The following is a 19,181-nucleotide window of genomic DNA, read 5'->3' as shown; positions in this document are numbered from 1 at the left end:
AAAAAAAATCACTGGAACTATCACACCTGCAGATTATACCTCAATATTTAATGGCATCTCTACTTAATTTCAATGCGATATGTTGAGTGGACTTCCAGGTTTCTTCCTGATATTATCAGATATCATTGGGGAAAACTATCCCAGTAAATCTAGCGATGGAACAATGACTGCAAAACAAAGACTGCAACCTCATTGGCAGTAAGGCGACATTAGTGCAGGTGCTAATGCGATAAGACGCGTTGCTTCCGGTTCAAGCAGGCCTGCGGCTCGTTCGCCTCAAGCCCCGCAGCGTGTGAGGCGTAAGCGCGAACAAAGACATTTACGAGCCAAGCGAGGAGTTCCCAGGTTCACCTGTTCACACAGGTGCACAGGTGCTGCGGGCCCCAAAAATCCCACCGCGAAACTTTATTACCTGTTTGTCCGCAGCAGACAACGAGGTCTCTCCTTTCCTCCGGACGGAGAACAACTTCCGCCAGTGTCGCCAGAGAAAAGTGGCCATGAGACACACGCTGCCCAGGATCCAAACATCTTTGTCCCTGAAGAAGCTCTCCATTGCAGAAAAACAAGGATAAAAAAAAAATAAAGTTCCCTCTTCTTCTTCTCCTCCTTCCGTCTGCACAAGCTGTTTGCTATTTCAGCTTCGCTGCAGCTGGAGTCTCAGCGCTGGGCTGCAAGCTGTTGACATTTGGCGAGACGTTGGGCCTTACGATCCAGAATTATCGGTGTCCTGCAGCCTTTAAGGCTCCGGAACGACTCCCAACTTTCGAGCTCCAGTCAGACTCACAAGTGTGGAGGCTTTGCCGTCGAGCCACCTGCCCGCCCAGCCAACCATCGAAACCTCCACCCAGCTTCCTTCCCTGCCCTCCTCCTCCACCACCACCCTGGACCAAAAAGGAGAGGACATGCCGTCTGTGAGATGAGAATTTGACAGGTGGTGTTGGTTTTCAGGGTGTCGTTACTGTACGCAGATACGGGCGCCTGCTGCTGCCGCTGCTGGTGGTGGTGGTGGTGGCGCTCTGCTACTGCTGCTGCTGCTGCTGCTGCTGGTATGCTAGCAGTGTCCTTTAACTCTTTAAGCCAGCACTTCACCTAGGCATGTATTTCTGTCCAGCAGTAATTTGCCTCTCGGTGTCTCCGAGGCCGACGCCATAGTTTCAGCAATGCAACGCTGCACGTGCGCACGACGGCAAATGCGCACAATCACGCGCAGGAAAGTGCAAACACCTTCCGCGACGCAGCCGCAGTGTGCTTATTGGTCCCAAGTATCGATACTGATATCGTATTGTGATATTTTGTTTATCAAAAACAAAAACCGATATGAAATTTTTACTTTCAGGTTTTCAGTGATGTGAATTTGTGCTGGCAGGGCATCAGGTTTCTGTGCCAGTTAAATTTAAAGATGCTCTCCCACACCTGGAAGTCCTGACTCGTGGTATTAAGTTTCACAAATGCTTTCAAACTGCTGAGTTCTTTGCTTCTATTTGTGTGCGTGACGTACATAAAGAATCAATTATACTGCCTAAACTGCTTTTTTTCTTCCTTTCAAGTGTAGCTGAATCTGAATTTTAATTGTTTCAAGATTTCTTTTAAAGATGTGTGTTTTATATGGTTTCTAAAGTATTTTGACAGGGTATCTAAAGTCATCTGTTTAGTATTGTTTATTATCATTACTGAATACAAAACGTGTTTTTAAAGTGATTTGTTTAAATTTGCTTTAATGTTTTGATTAGAATTGTATTGACTTCTTTGGGGGTTTTTTATGTGGGAAAAAAGAACCTTCACATGTCCAGCGAAATCAATTATATTGTGCATTATTCCACAATACACCGTATATTTAGATTCAGTGACTGTGTTAAATGATGATTAAATCATTTCAGAGTAAATGTAACAGCCTAATATTCTATTGGTGAGTGACTACAGACAAACACAATAAGTGCAAGCTGCGCTACTGCAGCTCACTGGCAGACCTCTACAAATGCACTGGAATCTTTCATTCTCTATCATCTGAATAATAAACTTGCGTCTTTGAATGAGTGCAAAACAAGAGATTTCTTTACGTTTTTGTTTTGTTGGGGGAAAAAGCATACTTGTACTCTCAGCATTTGGTTTTCCTACCCTTAGACCAGTTCACGTATAAGGATATACATAGGTCAAGGGTCTCGCCTAGCTTGCGCCACCATTTTTTTTTTAAAGAAGCCCACCTGGCAGTGGCACTAAATCTGAAACGTGGTCAATCTTAAATACCAGGCTTCCTTAAAGAATTTACACACTGGACCTTTAAAGAAATCCAAAATTAGTTAAGTTTTACAAGCAGCACAAACTGGGGGGAGAGGTGGAGAAGGGTGGGGGGGGCAGGGGGGGGGGGGTAATAGTGGTGGGCGGCCGGACCACCAAAAGCCCATCAGCAGGTGCCAGTCTAAAACGTGGGCAGGGAGCAGCGGCGCCGTTTGCTTAACTGAAGCTGCTGGAGTCGTTGGTTGGCCTGCGTGTCTCTGATAAGCGCTGTGGATTATTCTCAGGTGGGTGGAGGGCGAGAAGATAAATGCTGAGGGAACGAGCTGAGCAACGGGCAAAGGAGCAAAGGTGCAGGTGAGGTCGGAGTTCAGGAGCAAAGAGGAAGGTGTGGCTCGTGCGAAAGCAGAGGGTCCTCAAGTGCAAAACAGAGACATTTGCCACATGGAAACTGAACTGACAATAATCTGGCAGAATAATACCGACTCGTTTCAGTACTTTGCTCTCTGTTTCCGACGCAGGCGACTCACCAAGTCACACTAAACTTGTCGTTTTAACTGGCTTTTAACGGAACTGAATTCAACATCCGTCTGAATCTGTTTGAAATGTCAACTTTGTTAATAAATACATTTTCCGCCTCGTTCATCTCTGTCGCTTGCCTGCTGAAAGGCGCCCCCCTGTGGCGACTACCTGCTTGTGTAAGTGGAGGTCAGACTGACGCAGATGACTAAAGTCATGGAAAGCTCTGTAGCTCCCTCTGGCGACGTTGTGGAGCAAAGTTTCGCCCGCGTTGCAAAAGAAGTTGGCCAGACAAAGAAGAGCCTTGGTTCCCTTTTGCATCTCTTTGGTGAAATTATGAATCCGGGTTTCATTTGAGCACAATCAACACGAGAAAAAGGCGCCGGTGGATTTTACAAAATAGAAACATTTCTGTTGTTTGTAAACTACTTACAGTTCATGTACATGAGCAAGAGAAAATCGCAATGTTGTATTAATCGCAACAATTGATCTCAACAGCACATTCACTTAGAGCGTATCAACCAGAAAATAAAAGCTATGGAGTGTCAAGTGGTGTTTCCATTTCTATTTCTGGGAGACATTTTGATCCAATTAACTGTATGTAACAAGATCTGACTTACTACAAGTTTCACCTAAAGTGACTTCCTAAAATCGAGTTGCCAAACTCTGCCGCGGGCAGAGCGGAGGCACGAGAGCAAAGCTGAGCATTCTCCTGTCAACCCACACGTCACTCCGAGGTGGAATCCATTTAGAGGTGCACTTTACCTTCTGCTTGCCTCCTTCCATCTCCTCATGCTTGAGCTCCCAAAAGCTGCGCATGGTCCCCACCTTCTCCAGGTGTCGGTAGAAGGCCAGCCGGCCCAGGCGAAGGCTGTTGCTGCGATTGCGGATTGACTTCAGACCCTCCATCTTCTCCACGATTGGCGACATCGGTATTGGCGGCGGGACGGCAGACGACGATAATCTGCTGTTCTTCTTGCCAGGGGCCGACTCACCGCACAAGGTCTTCTTGTCTGACCTGGAATCACAACACACCGTTTGTCTCATTTTATTAAGCATGAACACAGCAGTCGGGCAATGTGGTGCATAACATCTTTGCATTTGGAATGAGCTGAAAGAGATATTGAAAAAGAAATTATTGTCAGTAACCCATCTGCAAAATAAATGGACTCAGGAAATTGTGACATTATCTGCGTTTGCTACTCATCCACTGTGTCCGCCTCAATGACATGCCTGCTCAAACACGACAACAACAAAAACCTGCCCACTGCAGTCATCAAACTTTCATCCATCTAATGCCATCTGAAACATAAGCGGCATAGCTAAATTCATTGCATAATCAATTGTCCAACCCCCATAGACATTGTTGTCATAGCGTGTACATTCTATACGTATCGGGATCTCAGATCCAAACGTGATGAATGCTGTGACGGAGAATCCAGCCTGACGCCTGCTGGTAACAGCTGCCTTCCGCTGAGCTCTACCTGGTGATCCTCAGGGGGGGAGACATGGAAGATCACATGGGATATTTATACTCCCCGCGTGTAAATGTTCTGCCTTTGCTTGACAATTACTGAGGTCAGAGGAGGTCTGTAGTTTCAGCAGGGTGCATGAGCCCTTAATACAGACCTTATGTAGCAAGCAGGGCTGTTCTTTAGCATTAGGGGCCGTCTCGGGGGGTAGAATTTCAACTTCAGAGGCACAACTGAGAGGGTTGCCAGGCATGCACCTGTCGCTGCTGCTTGTTTTGGTCCTTTTTTCATTAAATGGTTTTGTGGTTTGTTTGTTTTTTTCTATTAGAAATTAGAAAAACAAGTTGATTTGTACATTCACATAAGTTGCATTGCAATTTAAATGGATAGTTACTTGAATGATGGTTTCTCTCCTTTCTGGAGCAGTATTTTTGGTTGTGATCAATTCCACTCCATCCAGTCCCCTAGTTTAGCAGAGGTGGCTGGTGCTAAGCCTGACGATAAAAAAAAAAAAAAAAAAAAAAACAATCTTACCCACACCACAGTACACCTTAGGAAAACAAATGATGACGCCAGACTGTCGATGTAAGTGGAAATATGCTTCAGCAGCGGCAGACCGATTTTACCTTGACTACAGGCTGGAACGCTCGACGCTGCTTTGCGGCGTACGTTGTTACGCCTCGAATCGGAGCAAAAATAAAATTCCGCCGCTAACGAGAAACTAGTCCCTCAAAATGCAACGCAATGCCGGGGTAATTTTAGTTCTAACATTCTTCTATAAACACAGGAATTTTAATCGATAGTCTGGCATTATAATTAATTAGCCTTGGGTGTGCTCTGGAGTGGGTAAAAATGTTTTTTGTTTTGTATTTATTGATGGGCTAGCTAGCATAATGCAAATCAAACCTCAGCCAACCTTACCTAAGCTAAAGGACTAGATGAGCGATTATCTTCACTGGCTAACTTTGAAATGCATTCTTATGTCTAAAACTCTGAAGCAACAGATATGAATGAAGAAAAAATAAATAATGCACAAATCCCATTATGGGATGCTACTACAAGCGAGTGTAATGCAACACTGTTTTACACGACTATTTTATGAAATAAAAAAATAACAACAAATGCCAGAAACAGAGACCTATTCCTGTGGAATTCTGGGAAAGTCTTAGGTTTGTACTTTGAGTTATTCTTCGTTTGTAGCACACCGATGTTAGGGTGTCCAGCTTGAATTGTTTTTTTTCCACCACAAACAAATTAGCAGCCGGTGAACTATTTTTGTTTTATCACCCACAATAACGAAACTAATGAACTAATGTTTGTATTTGTCCGATTTTCTTTGAGCAAAACATGTGCAGCAGTAATTGGGCTGACTGCGTCTGTCCCCTCTCAATGTTAGACAAAACAGTCATCTGAGCTGACTAACACCTTCTTTCTGAAATGTCTTGTCGCAAAGATGCCATTTGAAGAGCCTGCGCGTCTGTTTTGACGGTGTCACATGAATCTGACATGGCCCACAGCCCTAGAGAGCACCAAGAGAGACTCCTGGCAGGCTATGTGACCCAGGGTCACCCACTTTAAAGCCCAACCCTTTTTTTTAGGTGCTTAACAGCAGCGCCAGGTGACACTCAAAGGGGCACACCAACAACAGAAATGGAAAACCTTCTTCGCTGAAAACCATTAGCAGGAACAATCCTTGTTGCCAGACAGACAGGAAGCAAAGCCAAATAGATTGCTTTCCACTGGACTCACTGCAGTTGTTGTTCAGCCCGGTCCATTACATAACGGCGGCAAAGGCATGCGGCTTTGTTTTGTAAGAGCATGTGTGCGTCGAGACAGTGCCATTCCACACAATACCGCGGTTTGTGTATGTTTATTTTGCTTGGCGGCATTTGATAATCCCTCTCTGTAAAAATGGCAAGGGGGTTCCTGTCCATCTTCTCCATCATAATCCTTCCATGTAACTGATAGGAGGAGCCGCATGGGTCTCATACCTCTTAAAGTAGGAATGAATCATGAAGACCTCGTGGGCTATGTGTTAAGAGAAGCCAAGAGGAGAAAATTGCCAGTATTAAAACAAACAATATGAACATGGTGTCATTAACAATAACGCTCTGGTGGATTTTCTTCTTCCAAATGCTTTTTCATTATTTTTTGGACCCCAAAAAACAAACGCAAACATCAACGTCTCCATCTTCGAGAGAGCAAAAGAAGCAATCGGTGGGTTCATCTGAAACATAGCTTGATGTAATATAAACTGACATGTTTGGTGTGAGGTGGTCATTTATGAAGTCAGATACAAGAGCCTGGCAGTATTTCCTTGTTAGCCCTTAGGACTACACTAAGCTGAAAGCCATTGGGTGATTTCAACAAGCCTCGGATCAATTGCGTCATTTAAACACCACCATGAGACCCACCCCACCCCCATCCCCTCCACTGTACTTTGTTACTTGTAAAAATGTGAGCACTGCTAACATCCAAAATCTATTCCATGTTGACACTTGCATCAATTCAAGTGCACACCATCAGCTTGACACTGTATACCCATGTGTGCTTGTTCACTGCAGGGACCTAATATTGTGTCAAAGTCTCGACATAGCCCTGGGATTTATTGTATCAGGCTAATTGTACAAGGGACACACTAGGGACAATGGAGAGTGTTAAAAACGGAGACACTATGAAAGATGACACAACTTTCTACGTGCCAGCCCCTTCATGTTTGGAAGGTAGAAGGTATTTGCAAACACACTTGGATTGATTCAAAGAAAGGATAATTGGAAGAAGTGACTTTTGAAAAACTCAGAGAAAATCTATTCAGGTAACATACAGCGATGGAAAAAAAAAAAACGTTTCTGGACACCTGATGCATTTGTACTGTTCTGTATGCACTGCAAATCCAAGTGCAGTTTATTTTAGTCCAGTCTCCAACATTTACCCACATGCACTGTTCAGCCCAGCTCAACAACTCCAGCGAGATGATGACAGCCACACATTCAAAGCCCAGGAGAAGAAGAAAGATATGAATTGACTTTTCTTATTTGTCGAATCAACAATAAGCAGCAAAATGTTGGGAGAGGCTCGGAGGGACACGGCTGTCAGGCTACACGGTGCACTCAAAGAAGCTCTTTTTGTATTGTTTTTGGATTTTATGGCATTGAGACAGGTGAAGGCTATAGAGACCAGAGAAGAGAGACACACATGGTCAACCATCTGGCCCACAGGGGAGCTACAACGATCACATCACAAGTCTAAATCACTTTGGAGTTTATTTTACTTTATGGTGTATTGTTATCCAACACTCAATTTGTTTTCTATTTCCAACATTTTTGAATTGGAGACATTGTTTCCGACTTTTCCAAAAATCGAATTAATCCTTTATTAGCTTTTAATGGTTTTTCTATTTCTTGCTTTCACGCCACTAAATGCTGGACCAAGGTTAAAATGCCTCGGCTCGTAAATCGTTTAGATTCGTAGCCCTCAGAAGACAAGTAGGTTCCTGACGAAAATAGAAACATCTACCTCCAGCCGCGGCGTTCACTGCGGAGGACATATATATCAGAGAAACCAAGCCACCTGGCACGGGGCCACTGAGGAAAGAACTCAGATTAAATAATGGAAGTTTGTTTTAAATTTAACGACACCTAAAAATAAGGGATCACGGCACAGGATCTCTTTGACCTTATCCCACATCGCGTCGAACAGCGAGCCAATTGAATCTGGCGCAATTAGTCAGCGTAAAATAAATCCCGTCTCATCAAAATTCCGCCTGAGATATTCTGCAATGAAAATCTATATATCTTCTCAGCTTGTGTTCGCTTTATCGTCAGAGCTGCCGTCACCCAGGGAAGAGATAACACTAAGTGGCGATGGGAGACACAGAGTCTGCTGTACGGCGGATGTTTACCCAGCACTCACGGACATAACGTGCACCTACAGGGAAAGTTACATATAGTGAACATCCAGCTTTGAAATATGACCTTGTTCAAACAGCGGGACAAACGTAGGTTATTCACCAGGTACAGGGTAGAAGAAGGGTTGGTAGGCAGTAGAGGGCGCTAGGGTTTACACATATTGACATGGTTATTTTATTTATATATATTTTTCCATTATCGGCATTGGTTAACTTGTATGTGACAAAAAGGAATAAATAAAAAAATCTGGTTGTAGAGGAAATAAAAAAGTGTAGGAATTGTGTGGACAAGGGCTCGGATTAAATAAGATAAGAAAATGCTTCTTGCCACTCCTTTTCAAACATGTTGTGTTTTCATTTGTTCTTCTAAACTTGATACTTATTTGTATTTGTTTTACTCACACGTTTGAAATAAAGCCCTCATCCATTCTTTAAAGAATTCTACTTTTCGATGCGCTGAGATGTGCGCTGACAAACACAGTCAGGAAACAATTGAGGGGCCTTTTGAGGGCTCGCACCCTCCAAGAAGAAGCGGCAGCTTCGACTGATCCCCGCATGGTACATCCCCTCTGACAGGGGCTGCTGCCGCTGTCCTGGTTTGGTAGTGGCATGGAAACAGCCATCAAAGCCTGTAAACCATAGGAATGTGGGGGAGGTGTCTCTGAGTGTGTGCGTGCGTGTGTGTGTGTGTATGTAGGAAAGAATAGTACAGAACATCATCATCCAACCGAAATTGTCTTTGGCCTTAACTCAGACGAAGCGAGGGAGGATTAAAGTGTGACGGCCGGCAGGACGCAAGCGGGGCTCTTTTTTTCCTTTCACGTCTTCAGTCGATCCACCTGCAGCCGCCGTCACTCAACGTCAGCAGTTAAACACCAAATAAAACAGGGAATACACTGACTTCTCCGTCGCGGAGGATCATGAAATATCAGAAACCTCTTTTCAAAATGGCAAAAACAAAAACGTTGATGACGTTGAATATCCGATGATCAACAGGTTTATTTTCCTGCAACTTGGTATCCCTTTGCCTTCCAGCCTGCCAGCTTGGCGCAGCTCTTAAGCCAAGATGTGATCAACATATCATCACCATGGCTCTGATGCAAATAGTCCCACCAACCGGTGGGGGGCTGGGGGGAGTGGGGGCGTGGGGGTTCCATCAGGACGGGACCCTGCTGCGACTGTGCCGTCCAGGATCCCATTTAACATGCAGGGACCGCGGGGGTGCAGAGACGACAAGCCTCTCAAGATACATCCATACTGCACCGTATGCACAGATTGTATGTCGTTTGTGGCCTAACAGGCATATTCTGAGTCTGCACCCCCCCACACCCCTCGGGTCCCTCGCACTGACAACAACTCAGCAACCTCCTGTCAGGGGTGTAATCGTAGAACCTTCACCCCATGGACTTTTCCATTTCGCCAAGAACAAAGCAGAGCACTTATTTTGGTTGGAGGCAGACAGGGCAGGGATTTCATTTCACAGCAAATGTATGTAGAAATCAGCGACTATGTAGCACGTTGCAAAATATTTGTTGACATGGAAGGACAGATTCCTGTTTAAGGAGAAAATCTCACTTACCATTTTTTTTTTTTAAATCAGTGACAAATGGATGTGGCACATAGGAAAAAAAAGAGTTGAAATCATTTGAAATCAGGCCCAGCGTTAATGTGCACTCTGTAAATCAGTGCGCTGCGTAACTTGACAAGTGGCACCTTGCACTCAGTGTAACTGATATGACAAGGAGAGCTCGGCGTCAGAATTCAAAGCATGGTCATTATGCGAGTTTCAGATGGCTCGGTGTTTCTGGAGAATAACAGATAGCAAAAGTCGGCACGTGAACAATGTGCCCTAACTGGTCCAGTAATGCGGAGTGCAAGCAGAGTCCTTCAAGGAGGGTTGTAACGGAGAGAAATAGACAAATGAATGAATGAATTCATAAAAACTCCAGAGGACTTACGCTTGGTAGTTGGGTACGTTTGTTATCACCAAAATCTTCTTCTCTTTTCCTCCCATGTCTCTCATGGGCGTGGCGCAGGGTCTCTCCGTCTGCGCTCTGCGTCTATGTCCGAGTGCCGGATGCTCTCTTCCCTTCGTGGTCGGGGGTGGCGGATCCGGAACCGATCCAGTGTACCTGGCAGACGGTCAGAGCGGCAGACAGGGCTCGATAAGAAGCTCTGGTTGCCTGCGGCTCTCTGGGTGCGGGAGCCTTTAGACGTGTAGAGATAAGCAGCAGGTTCGGTGGGGGGGGGGGGGGGGGGGGGGGGCGGCGAGGGAGGGTTTGGGGGTGGGGGTGTGGGGGGTCTGATCTGGGAGCGAGGGAGCACAGGCGGGAGCAGAGTGGAGGAAGTGTTCCAGGGAATGTGGCTTGTTATGATGGCATGAGCGGCATGCTGGAGGGCCATGTGTCTCTGCGAGGAGGGATGATAGACCGAGAGCTGGAAGGGGGCTGGAGGTGGGGGTGGGGGTGGGGGGGTTGAAGGTGGGCGCAGGTGGCCCCAAAAAGACAAGGCAGCAAAGACAACCTATAGATTTAGAATTCAAAGAGACTCCCCTCAGATAGATAGCAACTCATTGCTGGTCTCCTCTGATGATGTGGAATCAAAACAGCAGTGATCAGCTGCAGAGGAAATGGCCACCGAGCAGTCAACATACGGGCAGTGTTGGGGAGTAGCGAGGTACATGTAATGCACAAAATAAAAATGATTGTAATTGTTACAACTTGAATTACGTCTGAACTTTTTTAATTTATTTTTTTTAACAAAAGTTTTTGCAAAAATGTGATTGATTTTGCTGATTTGAAAGATAGGGCAGCGGCGCTGATTTTGTATCTTAGAAAGATCTCATAGTAAAAAGAGGTTCTGTAGTTTGATCTTGTTATAGCTGTTATTGTTGTTGTTGTGGGCGGTGCTTAGAGCTTAGCACTGAATAATGTTCTAAACGGTTTAGAACATTTACTTAAAATTTAGGAGAGAAATCAAAATGTAATCAAATGTAATTAGTTACATATGCAAAATTAATTGAAATAGTTACACTACATTTTAATAGGTAGCTTGTAACTGCAACTAGTTACATTTGCAAAGTAATCTTCACCGGCCACGGACACGGAGCAACACGAGTCACCGTTAAAGTGCAACTGTCGTTGTTTTGGACCCCAGCAGCCCGCGAGGAAAACAACCGAGTCTTCAGCTGGTAGATGCTCCATCAAGCTCGCAGCTATGTTTGTCTGTCTGCTGCTGGTGCTGGGCAGTTGGTGTGTATTTAAAGCTAACACACTTATACGTGACACACCTGCCCCCTGTGGTTGCAACACACTATGTCAATGAGAGCAATGAGAGAAGCGTTGCAAGCTGCAAAGCGAAGACAGTGAACTGAGACAGTATTGAACTAAAAATCCTAATAACGACGGTAGAAATAATGATAATACATGCTAATGCTACATAGAGCTAGCAGAAACCGTTTAAAATGCTTTTGTTGACTAATGGAGGTACAACAACAGCACATATTGCATGTGTCTTGTTCTAAAGGGCAATAAGTGATTTTTATCATCAGATATGAGGTCAGAAGAATTGGTAATAATAATTGGCAATAATAATAATTGGTATTTTGAGCTGGAGAGGTGTTATTTTATCTGGGGCAGTGTGTCACATGGCGCTGCCTCTCTGTCTGTTGAATGTGAGCCCTTTCTATACTGGAGTTTACAAAGCTGCACCGACACCACACGCATATTAGTGCATATGAATTCCCAGCCTCCCAACACCCCTATGACAGATGAACCGCAAAAAAAACACATGCAAAGACCACGAAACCCGCTCCATGTGAAGCATGCGTAGGTCAAGGGAACGAGCTGGACATGCTAAAAATGATGTGTCGCCTTCCCTTACCCAGAACTCTGTTACCATGTACTGTACCATGTCCACTATCAGTGACCTGGGACCTGCATCCAATGCTAAAATATGTTAAAATAGGTAACTGACTTTGTATAACTAAAACGAGGCAAACTGTCTTACTTGTGATTGTAGAATTCTGTGTTGGAGGCAAGTCCATCACTGCTAGTGGTAAACACGACATTGACTACGTTTACATGCACAGCTTAATGGAGCTATGCTTAAAATTTGGTTTTCTAACGGGACTTCTCTCCTTGTCCTCGTGTACATGCAGCTGAGAAAATCAAATTATTGACGGGAACGTGCCATCCTCCCCAACACCAGGGGGCGACACGAGTCATTTGAGCAGGTTAATTTAGAAAGAAATTGATGTACGAATATTGAAAAAAAAAAAAGTCTGCAGTTGTGACATGTTAATATATTCAGCTATTTTCTTATATTACAATTAGACATTAATGTAGGCAGTTGGATAAAGTTGTGGATGACACCAAAAAGTCTCCATGTTGACAAACTGGGTGTTTACCCACAGAATTGCCATCTGCAGTGGAAATTCACAGCTAAAACACAAACACAAGCCCAGTGAGCCGGCCTTTCACCGGATTGAGTCATTAGCATCTATTGTCTTAACCGTCATTAGCTCTGGTTCTGACATTTCCATTAGTAAGCTCCGTCTTTATTCTTCCCCTCTCACTCCTCTGCCACCCTGCCGTCCCTCTGTCTTCCCATTGTGTGCTAATTGCTTACACTCGTGCCTGTTGCTGTAGGGTTTAGCGGCGCTTTACATCGCCACAGGAGTGTCGCCCCGGGCCAAATGTTTGTATTCCACTTGAGCTAATTTTAGCTCGCGCTCTATTAGATTATCAAAGGACAAAAGTGAGGTGTGCTGCTAGGAAAGTGACAACAAAAAGTGCGTTCAAACGCAGACTACAGCGTGAGTTAGTTTTCTATGGAAAACTCGCAAGAAAGGTGTTTGCAGCGTAACAAGAGGAGAGCTGTGTACGTTCTGGCAGCAATGCTCAGTGCAACAGTTTCCATGAACGAGCCGCAACACTGGGAGATAAGATAGCATGTTCCAGACACTCAGCTCTTAGCAGTGGTGTCACTTTGTCATGTTTGCATCTGCATAAGGTCAATCAATTCAGAGAAGTGAAAAGCCATAAAGAAAGTGGCTTTTAAATGGACTTCATTGCCACTCTGCGATAATAATAATAATAATAATAATAATAATAATAATAATAATAATAATGATAATAATAATAATAATGATAAAACTTTATTTGTACAGCGCTAAATCACAACCAATGGCGTCTCAAAGTGCTTTATACAATCAGAGAGAAGCAACCGGGCCCCCGGAGCAAGCAAGATGCGACAGTGGCTGAGGAAAAACTCCCCAGTGGGAAGAAACCTAGGGCAGAACCAGACTCCAGAGGGCCGTCATCTGCCTATGAGTAGTTGGGGTGAAATACAATAATAGAGGAGAGACAGAGAAAGAGAGAAAGGAGCAGAGTGAGCCAGGGTGGCAGACAGGACAGAGTGAAAAACAGATACACCAACTAGGCATCTACAAAATGGAAATAGACAAATAAATAAAGAATAGGAAATAATTCAAGGCTGCTGTCCGCGTGGGCTGTAAGTGTCCATGCTTTGGGAGGCAAGAGCCTAGCTCGATGGACAATCTGCCGATAGGACAAGTCCAGGTCCTAAGCGTGGTGGTGGGATGAAGCGATGACACCAAGACCCCCAGGACAGCACAATCCAGCTCCTGGCGCAGTGGTCATCACCTGCCGGGGACACAGAGACTGCGGCAGTATCATGCATATCGAGCATACTGTACAAAGCATAATGAGAGCTAGTTTGGACAGAGTAAATGGAGTCAAAGATGTGTGCGATGTGTTTGGGCAATAATTGCAAGGTACGGTTGTAGGTCATTAGTTCTGCAAAGCTGTCCAGGAAAAAATCAAGATCTGAATACACAAATATTATGGGATGTTTTGCCCTTATTTTGGAAGTGACACTCCACACATGGTGACTGTGATTACTGTGATTATTGTCATCTATGTTTTCCTTCAAAATAGTTCTCCGGTGTTGAAAAACTGGAGTACAAAATGAACGATAAAAATCTTGAAATTGGTCTTGAAACAAATTCCGGAAAATTAATCAAATGCAAAATCTAACATACCTATCACTTTAATATAAGTGACACTGTTATATGTGTTTAATCACGAAAACATTTGCAATGACGTGTTTTTTTTCTCGGTGGGGGCCAGTTAGCACAGTTTCCCAGACAGGACTTGTGACACACACCGGGCGAAATACCACGTACACACAGGTCAGTTTTCACAGCAGTGTTTATTACAAGGTATTCACAGCATGTACTGAATGCTCCGTATACTGTCTGGTATGGTGGCAGCGGCACTTTAATGACGTATCATATCACAATATCATTATTTTTGTACCGACGCGGCAAAAAGAGCGTACGTGCTTGAGCCGTTCGCCACACGAGAGCTGCGAAACAAAGCCGCACGCCTGCTTGGCTGACGGCTGACACACTGTACACTTGACACAGATTTCCAGCCGGGCGCTCCTAATCTTACCTGGAATCTCAATCAAGATGGCAGAATCCCGTATGATCCCCTGAGAAGGTCACAGCTGTGTGGGCACGCACTGAGGCGAGCATGCCGGGCCGCCGCGACCACGGCCGGCAGACCGAGAGCCGACTTTCATCGGCGGGCAGAATTGAGTACAACCGCGTTTGCTTTGACCTCAGGAATTGCGAGCGTCACTACTGCACACGGACATGATCTCATGCGAAGAAATGTGCGGCGCATTAGTGGTTCCGCTCGTCTGGGATAGTCAGGTGATGATGAGGTGGTAAATAAATGGACGGGTAAAGCTGGAAATCTCTTTTATGACCAGTGTCTCTTATAGGGGGCTTCCTGCATCGACAGTTGCTCCTCCGTCATCGCACCGCTGCTGCATACATTTGGGATCCAATTACTGCTCACTGTGTCAGAGAAGTCGGACCTGTTAATTAACCATTTTTAAATATGCTTGGAAGGGAGAGGTTAAAGGTCCAGTGTGTAAAATTTGGCTTGATTTATGATTTTTATATTGGTAACAGCTCCGCATACTGTCCATAAGTACATTAATAAAAGTGTAAATTCGTAGTACAATAAAAGTAATTTGGTTTTAATACCCTTAGAACGGTTCTCATACATGTATAAGAATACACACAGCGTAAGGGTCTTGAAGAAACTGGGCTTCCTTAAACATTTGACACAATGGACCTTTAAAATAAAAACAGTGCACAGGGAATATACTGTATATATATTCCCACCCTCAGGTTGTTCCTCCATCTTGCACGGGCAAAAATCAGCTGCGTGACGTCAAAGTTGAAACAGTTTGAACTGGAAGTGCAGCATATTGAACTGCGAGTCACACCAAGAGAAATACAGCGCCACCAGCCTGCCGAAAAGAAAACAACCCGAGAGATTAGACATTTGCATCAGATCAGTTTGTGTGTTGAATTGAAAGCAATGTCTCATACACAGTCTTATATGCAGTGTACAACCATTGGGACATTGAATAGAATTTAACTTGTGCACTTGTGGTAGTGGGCATAGAACAGCAGAAGGAAACTGCTCATTTAAAAAATAAATTCAATCCTTTTTAATTTTATTTTCTAATTTTGTTATACACATATGCAGGATGACATGGTGGTGCATTGGTTAGTGCTGCCGTCACACAGCAAGGTCTGATTGATGTTGATATATGTAGATGTCAGCAATCAGAGGTAAATCTTCAACATAAACTGTAGATGCAGAAAAGAAAAAGGCAGAACTAAATTAAACATAGCAGTTGATGATTACGCTCCACTGGGGTGAAGGACAGCGGCTTAAGCGAACAACAAAGTTGCTGAGGGAAATATTATGCTCGCAAGCATATCGTGTAGCTTCACTTCAGCTAACGAGTTCAACTTGAAAGGGCTGATTGAGGTCGTGACAGTTAACGATGCTCCCAAAGTACATTTGTAACACACACCCTTGGTTACACTTTGCAGGACATTGGCACTGTGAATATCCATAAACGTTCAGCGTATCCGTGGACCTGTTAAATCTGTGGAGAGTAATCTGAGCAATGGCTAATGATGGCGTATGGATTATATTAAGCGTTGGAAATATCAAATATAAAACAACAAGCTCTTAAATCAAAGTGTTAAGTAAAACACCGATGGTGCACTGCGCTGCTCACTTTCTGTTGGTTGTAACTGTCCAGCAAAAGCACTCAAGGGTGTGTATCAAATACATGACACCTTATTTAATTGCATCTACGGGGGGGGGATGAACGATGAGTCATGCGTGAGGACGGGCCGGCCATCTGTGCGTCCTGGAGGATCAAAGAGCAAGGTAGAGCCGTTCCAATGCCAGTCTCTGAATGAGCTTGGTCCCTATAATAATACAGTCAGCAAGGCAACCGGCGACATGAACCATGGTCCTTTACAATGATATCGTTACCCATGTGCTCCAATGGTGAGCAGAGACCCAAGACAGACAAGCTGAAACTTGAATTATTCAACAAATTATTTTTTTTTACGGTCAAGAAGGATTGCCAAAATATCCTTGAGCTGTTTGGCATGTTTCTATTTTTCAAATGAAGTTGCAATTAAAAAGGTTAATATAGAAGTTTTTAACCTTTAGTTGATGTTAAAAAAGTTTGGGCTCTGAATTGCAGTGGCAGGTTTTTTTTCTCTAGTATCAGCCTTGTTGGGTGACTTTGCTATTAATAAACCTATCAACGTATTCATACGCAAGAAAACAATATTTTGATTTTATATAAATTATATTGACATTCGACATTAAAATGAACACGCATTAACAACATTTGAATTGGTTAAAGGCTCTTTTAAAAAAGTCAGATTGGATCATTGCCATTTGTGACTTCTATTGTGAAAAACTGTACAGTTGCAATTGCTAAAAGCAAAATATGGACAAATAAGCACATTTATTAGCTTGATTCTTTACTTGAACATTTAACTGAGCATTTAAATTATTCACAGATTTAATTTATGTGTTATTCCAATATGAGCTGTGTGTTTTTTTATTTTTATTTATATATATATCATTCAAAGGAATGTCTGTTGGGAAATGCTTCTTTTAGCAACGGAGGATGCTGGCTGCCTTTGAAACCTAAGCTGTAGATGGCAGACATCAGAAGCATGCTGTGAGTGGTCCTGAGGAGCATATTCGAAGAAGCATCTTTGGAGTCTATTGGGACAAGTATCACTTTCACACACTTGTACAAATTGTCAGTGAGCTCAATGATAATAATAATAATAATAATGTCATAACTTTTGTAAGATTTAACCTTTAAAAAAAACTGTAAACCTTATTGCTATTTACAAAATTAGCTGTAGGACATTTCTTAGAGTCTTTGATCGAAACATTACGATATATTGGTGAGAGGAGATTAGGTTTAAAATTAGGCTTAAAATGTGCCAAAGAAAATTGTTGAGCGGTAATTTCAGTGCAACTCAAATGAATCAGATACACACTGACACCCCAGGCAGAAAGTAATATTTCAGGGATATGATTTAGATTCTCCAAACTAAATAATATGTTGATGTTTAAATGTTAAGATAACGGTCCTGACCATGTTACAATATAGTAATGCAACCTGAGCTGTTTCCCTGCTGTGCCCATGTTGACCCCATAATCACCGCACGTGAGGCGTGACACTGTCTCCAACCCCTGCTGGGAGAATACTCTTCCCATGTTGCCTTTCTCCCTGTGACACGGGGCTCATGATGACAAAAGGTGAACAGATCAGGGCCTAGTGATGACAGACCATGTTGACACCGAAAGGAAGACGCCGTGGCAAACGGAAATGGGTGTGACTACTCAACTGTAAGAAAACACAACACCTCTGAGAGGGCTGGGGACCTAAGCGGACACGTGACTCTTCTGCTAATTAAGCAGGGAGTTTGGGGAAAGAAACATTTAAACATGAAGAATCAAAGTTTATATAAATACAATTATTATTATTAGTAGTATTATTATCATTATTATTATTATTGGCGACATTGTGGTGTACTGGTTAGCGCTATAGTGCTATGTTTTGCTGGTGAAAGAGGGGATGTAGCTCAGTGGTAGAGTGTGTGCTTTGCACACACTGATTTCTGATTGGAGCCAAGCTGTTTTTTTCACGAACACACAAGCAGCATTCTTTATTTTAAACAATTGTTGTTATGACAAAAGATATTTTGACTTCTTTGCTGGAAAGAGAACACACCTGGGGCTCGTTGGTCTAGGGGTATGATTCTCGCTTCGGGTGCGAGAGGTCCCGGGTTCAAATCCCGGACGAGCCCAAAACCCAGCCATTGAATCTGCTCTTTTAAACTTCCTATTGTTGAAAATGAAGAAGTTATCTCTTCTCGCTTTAAAAATAAAATAATAAAAAAATAGAAAAACTCTCATGTGTAGGGCTCGTTGGTTTCGGGGAATGATTCCGGCTTTGGGTGAGAGAGGTGTTGTGGAAAAGAGCGAAGGTGCAGATGCAGGAATGCTGGGATAATAAGTAATTTAATGAACAAACAATAAAAAATGGATGGGAGCTCCGAGGCACAAAACACAGTACAAATGGGAGTGCGAGTGCATGTGCAAAGAGGGAAAGAGGAAGAAGGTCTTTTATACAGTGGACCGGGAGGGGAAGAGATAAGGAAAGAACAGGGAGGAGAACAGAGAGGGACAAACCAACGACTATACAATAGTTGACCAATTTCACAGCTCATATCCTGTACAGGGAGAGGATGAGCACATCCGTGGCAGGCCATAAAAGAAAGTGAAATACGATACGTATATGTTAAACTAGGATTCTAACAGTTTAAACGTGCTACTAGTGATCATACAATATAAACCAAGATTAAGAATAACACAAGAATACTTTTCCATTACAAGAGGTCCCGGGTTCAAATCGCGGACGAGCCCATACATTGAAACTGCTCAATTAAATCTCTAGTTGTAAATGAAGAATTTATGTCTTCTCCTCTTCAAATCAATAAAAAATAAAAAATTAATTAAAAATGGGGCTTGTATATGGCTCGTTGGTCTAGGGGTATGATTCTCGCTTCGGGTGCGAGAGGTCCCGGGTTCAAATCCCGGACGAGCCCA

General features: G+C 43.5%; 2 protein-coding genes and 2 non-coding genes across 5 annotated transcripts in view; 3 read left to right on the top strand and 1 right to left on the bottom strand.

Moving 5' to 3' along the window:
• The window catches only part of mylk4b (myosin light chain kinase family, member 4b), a 31,973-nt gene extending 21,729 nt beyond the window's left edge, over positions 1-10,244 (bottom strand). The window contains exons 1-2 of one of the 2 annotated variants that reach the window (XM_076045528.1): positions 10,089-10,244; positions 3,517-3,769 (exon numbers count right to left, since the gene is read on the bottom strand). In XM_076045528.1, the coding sequence (XP_075901643.1) occupies positions 3,517-3,769; positions 10,089-10,153 (318 nt within the window). In that variant the 5' untranslated portion in view covers positions 10,154-10,244. Of the gene's footprint in view, positions 1-3,516; positions 3,770-4,380; positions 4,501-10,088 lie in introns of those variants that run through there. The other variant, XM_076045526.1, reaches the window with a different exon arrangement.
• Positions 1-19,181, top strand: part of serpinb1 (serpin peptidase inhibitor, clade B (ovalbumin), member 1) — a 66,644-nt gene that overhangs the window by 25,878 nt on the left and 21,585 nt on the right. The gene's annotated exons all lie outside the window — the stretch shown is intronic.
• On the top strand, positions 18,308-18,379 carry trnap-cgg (transfer RNA proline (anticodon CGG)). The gene has a single exon. It is a non-coding gene; the product is annotated as a tRNA-Pro (tRNA).
• On the top strand, positions 19,109-19,180 carry trnap-cgg (transfer RNA proline (anticodon CGG)). The gene has a single exon. It is a non-coding gene; the product is annotated as a tRNA-Pro (tRNA).

This window comes from Nelusetta ayraudi, unplaced genomic scaffold (genome assembly GCF_046127955.1).
Source record: "Nelusetta ayraudi isolate G7.1 ecotype Tasmania unplaced genomic scaffold, CSIRO-AGI_Nayr_v1 ptg000084l, whole genome shotgun sequence".
Lineage (NCBI taxonomy): Eukaryota > Metazoa > Chordata > Actinopteri > Tetraodontiformes > Monacanthidae > Nelusetta > Nelusetta ayraudi.
Note: the sequence above shows the minus strand (reverse complement) of the source record. Positions and strands in the feature narration are given on the sequence as shown.